The sequence below is a fragment of the Phaethon aethereus genome (assembly GCF_964289735.1).
Source record: "Phaethon aethereus genome assembly, contig: HAP1_SCAFFOLD_551, whole genome shotgun sequence".
Lineage (NCBI taxonomy): Eukaryota > Metazoa > Chordata > Aves > Phaethontiformes > Phaethontidae > Phaethon > Phaethon aethereus.
This window is the reverse complement of record NW_028113909.1, coordinates 25,544-35,856: the sequence shown is the minus strand read 5'-3', so window position 1 is coordinate 35,856 and position 10,313 is coordinate 25,544. Positions and strand designations below refer to the sequence as shown.

Here is a 10,313-nt window from a genome sequence, read left to right as displayed (position 1 = left end):
CATCCCCTGCCCGCACCCCCTGCCTGCACCCCCTGCCTGCATCCATCCCCTGCCCGCACCCCCTGCCCGCATCCATCCCCTGCCCGCATCCATCCCCTGCCTGCATCCATCCCCTGCCCGTACCCCCACCTACATCCATCCCCTTCCCGCATCCCCTGCCTGCATCCATCCCCTGCCCGCATCTCCCTGCCTACATCCACCCCTCTGCCTACATCCATCCCCCTGCCCGCACCCCCTGCCCGCACGCCTGCCCGCGCCCCTGCCCACGCCCCTGCCCGCCTCCCCGCAGGCGGTGGTGCGCCAGCAGGACACGCTGCTGGAGCTGCAGCAGCAGGAGGGCGCGGAGAAGCCGTCCCGCCGCGGCTCCCAGCCGGCCCCGGCCGAGCCGGCGGCGCGCGCGGGCGAGAAGCCGGGCGCCACGGAGCTGGCGCTGCTGCAGCGGCAGCACGGGCTGCTGCAGGAGGAGCTGGGGCGCTGCCGGCAGCTCTGCCAGGAGCGGGCGCAGGAGGCCGCGGCGCTGGAGACGCGGCTGCGGGACAGCGAGCGGGAGCGCGTCCGGCTGGAGCGCGAGCTGGACGAGGCCCGGCGGCAGCTGGGCGCTCTGCGGCAGGAGGGCGGCGCGCGGGGACGCCGCGGGACCGATCCGCGGCGGAGGAGCCTGCCGGCCGGCGACGCACTCTATCTCAGCTTCACCCCGCCCCAGGTAGAGCGGGGAGGACGGGCTCATGTGCGGCACGAGCGCGTCCGGCCTCAGCCCGCCCGGGTTTGGGGCGCGGGGAGGTGGTGGTGGGAGGAAGAAGATGTGCTGGTGCGTGACGTGAGTGTATCTGGCCTCAGCCCACTCGGGTTCGGGGCCGGGCGGGGGGGCAGATGTGCTCACGCGTGACGCAAGCGCGTCCAGCCTCAACCCGCCCGGGGTGCGGGCCTGGGGAGGCGGGGGATGAAGGATGTGCTCATGTGCGGCACGAGTGCGGCCAGCCTCAGCCCACCTGGGTGCGGGGCCTGGAGTAGGGGCAAGATGCGCTCATGCGTGATACGAGTGTGTTCGGCCTCAGCTGATCCGGCTTTGGGGCCTGGGAGGGGTGGCGGGAAGGATGCGCTCATGCGTGACACGAGTGCGTGGGACCTCAGCGCACCCGGTTTTGGGGTGTGGGGAGGCAACGGCGGGGGGGGGGGGGCGTGGTGAAAGACACGCTCATGCATGACACGAGTGCGCCTGGCCTCAGCTCATCCAGCTTTGAGGCTTCAGGGGGCGGGAAGGATGCGCTCATGCGTGACATGAGTGCGCCCGGCCTCAGCCCCTGCAGGTTGGGGGGCACGGGGGCTCAGGCCTGACCACCCCGTCCGTGCTCCCGCTCCTCCCTCTCAGCAGCTGAGCCACGGCCCCCACCCCGGCAGCCTCTCCTACCACCACCCGGCCTTCGCCCCCTGCCCCCGGGAGGAGCTGGATTACCGGGGGGCTGACCCTGACCGGCGGCCGGAGGGCGAGGACGCCCTGGATGCGCTCCTGGAGGACGAGGGCTTGGGGAGCCGCCTCTCCCCCCCCGCCAGCCCCCGAGGTGGGTCCCCGGGGTGGGGATGGGGGGGCAGGAGCCGGCCCCGGGTCCGCGCTTGCCCCCCGGGGGAGTTAACCCCGTGTTTTCCCCCAGATTTCCTGAGGATGCAGGATATTCCCGAGGAGGTGGAGAGCAGCCAGGAGCTGAAGGAGGGCGAGGGGGGCTCGGCGGAGAGTTAGGGAGCCGCTCCAGCCCCTCCCCGGCCCCCCGCCCCAGGGGGATGCGGGGGGCAGGATCCGGCCGGGGAGGGGGGCGCAGCCAGGGCTGTTTTGGGGAGCTGCTATTCCCGCGGGAGCCTTATGGGGCTGGGGGAGGGGGTGCAGTCGCCCCCTCCCCTCTGCCCGGATTTATTTATTTATTTTGTCGTCTGGGGGTGGGAGGAGGCGGCTGAGGGGGGTCCTGGTCTGTCGCAGCGCTGGGCAGGATGCGGCCCCCCCCCCGACAGCGCTGACGTCCCTGAAGCGGCCACGTCTCTACCAAAGCTCGGCCCAGGCCCTGTTTTGGGGGGGCTGCTGGGGGCGGGGGGCCGGGACAGCTGGTTTTACTGGGTTGGTTGGGCGGTTGGTTGGTTGGTTGGTTCCCCTCGGTTTAACTGTATTAAAAAAAAAAAAAAAAAGGAAAAGAAGGAAAAAAATTTAAAAAAGGAAAATAATTAAAAAGACCAGTTTGGCCCCAAACTGGGCGGGTGGGTGGCGGGGGGGGACAGGTGGGGGGGGGCTGCGGGCAGGGCCGCATCCAGACCCCCGGGGTGGGGACAGGAAGTGGGAGGACGGGGTGCTGTGGCATGCGCCGAGTGCGTGGGGTCTCAGCCATGCAGCGAGCGCGGTGGGTCTCAAGCTGCCACCCGTGTCTGTCGGTGTGTCCCCCGCCCCGCGGGGAGAGCGGTGGCGGGCGTCTGCCCCCCGGCCCCTCCCTCCCTTGTCCCCTTGAGGTGAGCCGAGCACCTCTGTTCTCAGCAGGCTGCCGCTTTGCGCGGTGCCTGATGCCAGGGCGATGGGCGCCCGTGGCCGGGGTGCCCGAGGGGGCAGCGGGGACGGTTTTCCCTGTGAAGACGGTGAGCGGGAGGTCCCCGGGGAGGCGACGGGACAAGCCTGGGCCGGGCGTGCGCCAGCCCCGGGCGTGGGGAGGCGACGGGGCGGACGACGCGCACCCAAGGCGCCCGCACCCACACGCCTCCGACGCTCGCGGCACCCGCACCCGCCCCGGCCCGGCGGGGGGCAGGGGGTCGTGGGGGGCCCCCCACAGCGGCCATGAAGCGGATGTTCTCCTGCTCCAGCTCGCAGGTGGCGGTGAGTCCTGGCCCCCCACGTCCGGGGGGACCCCAGACCGCCCCGGGGCTGGGGACCCCCCACCCCCTGGATGGGGTTAACACCCACCCTCGGCGCCCTGCAAGCGCCCACGGGTGCTGCCACGGTGCCAGGGTGGGCTGGGGGGGCTGCGGCCATTTGGGGTGAGGGGATGCTTCCGCCTGGTCCTGAACCGCAGCCAGCCGTGGTGCTCAGCGCCGGTCCTGCCCCAATGCCGGCTGCAATCCCAATCCCAATCCCAGCCCCAATAACAGCCCTAATGCCGGCTGCAATCCCGACTCCAATCCCAGCCCCAATCCCAGCCCTTACGCCAGATGCAATCCCGACTCCGATCCCAGCCCCAATCCCAGCCCCGACGCCGTCTGCAATCCCGACCCCGATCCCAGCCCCGACGCCGGCTGGAATCCCGACCCCGATCCCAGCCCCGATGCCGGCTGCAATCCCGACCCCGATCCCAGCCCCGACGCCGGCTGCAATCCCGACCCCGATCCCAGCCCCGACGCCGGCTGCAATCCCGACCCCGATCCCAGCCCCGACGCCGGCTGCAATCCCGACCCCGATCCCAGCCCCAATCCCGGCCGCGACGCCCCAGCGCTCAGCCCTGAGCCCCAGTGCCCAGCCCCAGAGCTCGCCCCCAAACCTGGCCCCGCCGGGGGTCCCGCCGCCCGGCCCGGCCCCGGCCCCGGTGCCCACCCACGCCCTGCGCGGCGGCGGAGCCCGGCGCGGCGGCGGAGCCCGACAAACCAGCCGGGCAGGCGCAGGCAGGTACACGCTCGCCCGCCTCGCCTCGCCCTCCCCGGCCGGCGCCGGGGCAGGGCCCCGCGGGGACCCCGGCCCCCCGGCCCCCGCGGAGCGTGCCGGCAAGCGGGGAAACCGAGGCACGGCTCCGCGCCGCTGCCGGGGGAGGCGCTCGGGGGTCCCAAAAGGGGGGTCAGCCCCCGCCGCGGCCCTTCCGCCCGGAGAACCCGCGCCTCGGTTCCCCCTCGCCGCCCGGCGGGGCAGGGCGGGGGTCCCGACCCCGCAGCCGCTCGCCGCCCCCCAGGTCGAGCGCTGGAACAAGCAGGACCAGAAGCTTCTGGAAGCGGTGGAGAAGGGCGACGTGGGCAGGGTGTCCGCCCTCGCCGCACGCAAGACGGCCCGGCCCGCCAAGCTCAACGCCGCGGGGCAGTCGGCGTACGTCCGGGGCCGGGCGGCGCGCGGGGGCCGGCGTGGCGGGCGGGGGTCTCGGTCGCAGCCGCCTCTCGCCCCCCTCCAGCTTCCACCTGGCCGCGGCCAAGGGTCTGACCGAGTGCCTGACGCTGCTGCTGGCGCGCGGGGCCCCCGTGAACGAGAAGAACGATGACGGTAAGGGGGGGGCGCCGGCGGGGACGCCCCCCGGGGCGGGGGCCGCAGCCAGCCCGAGCCGGGCCCCGTGTCCCCCCGCGGGTCTCCCGCAGGCAGCACCGCTCTGCACCTCGCCACCATCGCCTGCCAGCCCCAGTGCGTCAAGGTGCTGCTGCAGGTGCGGGGCGGGCGGGGCGGGGTGGGGGTGGCATGGGATGGGGATGGGATGGGGGTGGGATGGGGGTGGGATGGGGATGGGATGGGATGTGATGGGGTGGGATGGGATGGGGATGGGGATGGGATGGGGATGGGGACGGGATGTGATGTGATGGGGTGGGATGGGATGGGGTGGGATGGGGATGGCATGGGGATGGGGGTGGGATGGGGATGGGGATGGGGATGAGATGGGGATGGGGACGGGATGTGATGGGGTGGGATGGGATGGGGATGGGATGGGGATGGGATGTGATGTGATGGGGTGGGATGGGATGGGGTGGGATGGGGATGGCATGGGGATGGGGGTGGGATGGGGATGGGGATGGGATGGGATGGGGATGAGATGGGGATGGGGACGGGATGTGATGTGAAGGGGTGGGATGGGATGGGGATGGGGATGGGATGGGGATGGGGACGGGATGTGATGTGATGGGGTGGGATGGGGATGGCATGGGGATGGGGGTGGGATGGGGTTGGGGACAGGATGGGATGGGGAAGGGATGGGGGTGGGATGGGGGTGAGATGGGATGGGGGTGGGATGGGAGTGGGATGGGGATGGGGACAGGATGGGATGGGGGTGAGATGGGATGGGGGTGGGATGGGAGTGGGATGGGGATGGGGACGGGATGGGATGGGGAAGGGATGGGGGTGGGATGTGATGGGGTAGGATGGGATGGGGTGGGATGGGGATGGCATGGGGATGGGGGTGGGATGGGGATGGGGATGGGATGGGATGGGGATGGGGGTGGGATGGGGATGGGGATGGGATGGGGATGGGGATGGGATGGGATGTGATGGGGTGGGGATGGGATGGGGTGGGATGGGGATGGGGACAGGATGGGATGGGGATGGGATGGGGATGGGGATGGGATGGGATGTGATGGGGTGGGATGGGATGGGGTGGGATGGGGATGGGGACAGGATGGGATGGGGATGGGATGGGGGTGGGATGGGGATGGGGACGGGATGGGATGGGGGTGGGATGGGGGTGGGATGGGGATGGGGATGGGATGGGGATGGGATGGGGGTGGGATGGGGATGCAGAGGGGGACGAGGATGGAGCTGGGGATAGAGACGGGGATAAGGAGGGGGACAAGGACAGGGATGAGGACGGAGCTGCGGTTGGAATTGGGATGATGTTTGGGATGGGGACAGGGACAGGGATGGGGACAGGGATGCGCAGGGGGCTGCGGATGAGGATGGGAATAGGGCTGGGGATGGGCAGGGCAGGACGCAGGGTCCTGTCCCCAGCTCGGGGAGGGTCCCTGCCCGCTGTCCCCCCCCCAGTTCGGCGCCAACGAGGGCCACGTGGACGGGCAGAACCGAACCCCCCTGCACTGGGCTGGTGAGTGCCGGGGGTCCCCGCACCAGGCACCGAAGGCTCTTCCGGGGAGGCCCGCTCGGCCCCCCCGCGGAGCCGCCCCCCACGCTGACGCAGCCCCCTCGCAGCCTCCTCGGGCTGCGCCTCCAGCGTGCTGCTGCTCTGCGACCACGAGGCCCTCCTGGACGTCACCGACGCCGTGAGCGGGGACCGGGTGGGGGGTGCCGGGGGCGCCGGCGGACGGCGGGGGGCTGACGGGCGCCTCGCGTGCCCCCCCAGCACGGGCAGACCCCCCTGATGCTGGCGGCGCGGGGGAACCACGCCGCCATCTGCGCCCAGCTCCTGCGGAGAGGGGCCGACCCCGACCTGGCCGACGAGGACAAGAAGTGAGCGGCCGCGGGGGCGGGGGGACCCCCGTGGGGCTTTTGGGGGTGACGGGGAGGGGGGCGTCTCTGCGCCGCCCCCCGCGCCCAGGGACCCCCGAGGCGCCCCGCGCAAAGGCGGCTCCGGTGCCGGCCCCGGCCCCGAGGGAGCCAGGGGTGCGTGGGAAGCCGCCGCCACGGAGAGGGGGAAAGGGCTGGGGAGGGACCTGCACCACCCCACCACCGCGCCACCCCGCCACCCCGCCACCGCGCCACCCCGCCACCCCGCCACCCCGCCACCGCGCCACCCCGCCACCGCGCCACCCCGCCACCCCACCACTGTGCCACCATGCCACCCCGCCACCGCACCACCCCGCCACCCCGCCACCCCACCACCGCGCCACCCCGCCACCCCACCACCGCGCCACCCCGCCACCGCACCACCCCGCCACCGCGCCACCCCACCACCGTGCCACCATGCCACCCCGCCACCGCACCACCCCGCCACCCCGCCACCCCACCACCGCGCCACCCCGCCACCCCGCCACCCCACCACCGTGCCACCCCACCACCGTGCCACCCCACCACCGTGCCACCATGCCACCCCACCACCGCGCCACCATGCCACCCCGCCACCGTGCCACCCCGCCACCGCGCCACCCCGCCACCGCGCCACCCCGCCACCGGACCACCCTGCCACCCCACCACCATGCCACCCCGCCACCGTGCCACCCCGCCACCCCGCCACCCCACCACCGTGCCACCATGCCACCGCGCCACCCCGCCACCGTGCCACCCCGCCACCGCGCCCCCCCGCCACCGCGCCACCGCTCCCGCAGGACCGCGCTGATGCTGGCCTGCGAGCACTGCAGCGTGGAGGCAGCCGAGCTGCTGCTGAGCCACGGGGCAGCCGTGGGGGACGAGGACCGCTGGCGCTATGCGAGACAGACGCCCAGCCGTGCGCTCCGGCGGCTCCTGCGCGGCGCCCGCGGCGGGGAGAGAGGTGAGCCCTCGCCCGCCATCGCCACGACCCGCCGTTGCCCATCTGGCCTCACCCGGCTGCTTATTTTAAGGGAAAAAAGGGAAAAAAGGGGTTGTTTCTTTTCCTGCCAGCAGAGAACGGTGTTGGCTCTGCTGGGGACCCCGTGCCGCAGCGGGGGAGCGGGGGTGAGGGCACCCTGGGCAGCGACAGCGAGGAGGAGGAGGAGGATGAAGAGCAGTGGGACGGGTGCGATGCCGGGCGGGTGAGGCGGCTGCAGGAGCGGCTGGCGAGGAAGACGCAGGAATGTCGGCGGTTGGCGGCCGCCGCCGCCAGCGTCCGGCAGCGGGTGCGGGAGCTGGCGCAGCTCCTGCCCGGATGCGACGCCGGGAACGGGACGGAGGATGAGGATGGTGCCTGCCTGGCCCTCCTGGCCCAGCATGTGGGGGAGCTGAGGAAGAGGATGATGGCCGAGGAGGAGGGGGCTGGAGGACACCCGGCCGCGGCACAGCTCGACGGCGATGACGAGGCGCCGGCGCCAGTCCCGTTCCTGACCTGGCTGGGGGACGAGTGTGCCAAAATGCGGGCGGCGAAGGCCAGCGCCTTCGCCCGGAGCAAGGGGCTGCGCAGGGAGGTGGAGGAAGCCCTGCGGAGCAAACTGCACTACGAGGTGGTGTCGGCCGACGCCGTCCGGAAAAGCCTGGCGGCTTGGGAGAAAATGGTGGTGGGGCTGGAGCAGGCGCTGAGCCGCGCCGACGAGACCCACGCCGAGATGCTCGAGAGGTCCCGCGTCCTCCTGGAGAACCTCCGGCGGGAGCCGGCGCGGCCGCTCACCGGGACGGCACCTTGCCGGTGTCCGGTGAACGGCACGGCGCCGGCTCCGGCGGGGAAGGGCCACGCGGAGCTGCCGAGGGAGGGTGGGAGCTTGGAGGAGGAGATGCTGGAGCTGAAGGAGAGCAACGGGGTGCTCCTGGGGGAGCTGGCCCGGCTGGGCCGCGAGCGGGAGCGGCTGCAGGAGGAGCTGCGCCGGCTGCGGGAGCAGGACACCGGTGCCGAACCGGCGGCGGAGGGTGCCGGCGCGGCCGCCCTGGCCCAGGCGCTGGCGGCCGAGCGCGAGGAGGCGGCGAGGCTGCGGCGGAGGCTGGCGGGGCAGCGGCGGGAGCTGGCGGCGCTGCGGGATGGCGTGGGCGAGAGGGCGCGGGAAGCGGCCGGCGACGCCGCTGCCGGTATCCTGCGGGAGCTGCACCGCAAGCTGGACGGGCTGGTGCGGTCCCAGCACGAGGCCTTGCAACTCGTCGCAGAGATGGAGGGCGATGGCACCCACGGGGACGGGGATGCCGGGGCTGGGCTACTGGGCGAGCTGGAGGATGCGCTGGGCGAACCGGTCGAAGAGCCGGGGACGACGCCGGGTCCCCGCGCGCCGCGGCCGCTGGAGCGCCTCGCCGGCACCGGCGCCGCCCTGCGCGTCCGGCAGCTCCCCGGGGAGCCGGCGGCGGCCGAGGCCGAGCGCTGGCGGGCGGCGGCGGCGGCGGAGAAGCGGGCGAAGGAGGCGGCGGTGGCCCGGGCGGCCGAGCGGGAGCGGGAGGCGCGGGAGCTGCGGGAGAAGGCGGAGGGGCTGGAGCGGAGCCTGGGCAGCCTGCGGGCGCGGGCGGGCGCGCTCTCCGGCGCCTGTCGCGACAGGGAGGCGAAGGTAGGGGCCGGGCTGGCCTGGGACGCGGCCGGCGGGGCCAGGGGCCCTTCCCCTCCCCGGCCCCTTCCCCTCCCCATCCCCGTCACCTCCGCATCCCCTTCCCGTCACCTTCTTCCCGTTCCTGTGCCCATCATCATCCTCGGCGCCCCCCCCCAACCTGTCCCGGTCGCAGTCCCCTTCCCGTGACAGTCCCCAGCCCGGCGCTGTCCCCACCATCGCCCGTCACCCCTCGCCCCCGGGGGCGCCTGGGGGGCCGGGGGCTGCCCGGGACCTCTGGGGCGACCGGGCGCTTCTTCCCACCCGAGTCCACCCTCCAGCCCAATGTGGGGGCCGGGGGCAGACGGGCAGCACAGTGACAACCCCGGGGCGTGACGGGGAGCGGCCAGTCCGCACCAGCGCCCCGATTCTGTGTCCCCCCCCCCAGGTGAAGAAGCTGCTGGCGGAGACGGAGAAGCTGTCGGCGGAGGTGCTGGGGCTCCGGGGCCAGAGCGCGCGGCTCCGGCTCCAGCTGGAGGTGGGTGGCAGCGCCCGGCGTCACCCGCTGTCGCCTCGTCCCCCGTCCCACCATCTTCTTCTCCCCCCCCAGGTCCAGCAGAAGAACCACCGGGAGGTCGTGGCGGTCTATAGGACCCACCTGCTCAACGCTGCCCAGGTGGGACCCCGCGGCCCCCTCGCTTCGGGGGGACGTGGAGACGGGGGGACGGTTTTGGCCGCGATGCTGGAAAACACGAATTCGGAGCCCGGCACCGAACTGGGGTCCCCCGGGGGGGCCAGATCCGGCCCCACGGCAGCGCTCTCCTCCCCGCAGGGGTTCATGGACGAGGGGGTCCACGCCATGCTGCTGCGGATCCTGCGGCCGGAGGAGTGAGGGGCAGGACTGGCGCCGGTCCCCTCGCCCCCCCAGGCCATTAAACTGGAGAAGCCGCGTGTCCCCATCCCGTGTCCCCGTCTGCGTCCGGGTGTGGGGTGGATTCAGCCGCGGGAGGGGCGAGGTGGGGGGTCCCGGCTGGCGGGCCCTGCCCCATTGGGGTACCGGGGGGCTGGTGGGAGATGGGGTGTGACCCCCCTGGAGGGCTCACGGCACCCACTGTGGCTGCCGGGACAGGACTAGATAGTGGTGCTGAGCAGAACTCGGGTCAGGACTAGGCCCCATATAGCCCCAGCCCTATACACGATCAGCCCCATAGAGCCCCAGCCCCATATGGGACAAGCCCCGTACAGCACCAGCCCCATACAGCACTAGTCCCCACACAGGACCAGCCCCATACAGCCCCAGCCCCATACACGACCAGCCCCATACGGCCCCAGCCCCATATAGGACCAGCCCTATAGGGGACTGTTACCCCTCGGCGCAGCCCCCTCCCATCCCGTCCCGGGGGCGTGGCGAAGGGGGTGGGTGGGCGTGGCGAAGGGGGTGGGTGGGCGTGGCGTCGCGGCGTTTGCGGCGGGCGCGGAGTTGCGCGACGCTCCCTGCCCGCTCCCCGCCTCTCCCCGTCCCCTGCGCCGTGCGGCCGCGGCGGGGCGCGGAGTTTGCCTCGGTCCCTGCGCGGCGGCTGCCA

General features: G+C 73.2%; 1 protein-coding gene across 1 annotated transcript; it reads left to right on the top strand.

The window, feature by feature from the left end:
* Positions 1-2,806: 2,806 nt before the first annotated feature.
* Positions 2,807-9,622, top strand: LOC309416492 (ankyrin repeat domain-containing protein 35-like; the record flags this gene model as incomplete). The annotated part of the gene is made up of 12 exons (XM_082016036.1): positions 2,807-2,845; positions 3,906-4,036; positions 4,119-4,207; positions 4,300-4,364; positions 5,690-5,747; positions 5,852-5,922; positions 6,003-6,109; positions 6,925-7,088; positions 7,199-8,754; positions 9,179-9,268; positions 9,341-9,406; positions 9,563-9,622. The coding sequence occupies 12 exons, from the start codon at positions 2,807-2,809 to the stop codon at positions 9,620-9,622; spliced, it is 2,496 nt and encodes an 831-aa protein (XP_081872162.1).
* Between the last annotated feature and the right edge of the window lie 691 nt (positions 9,623-10,313).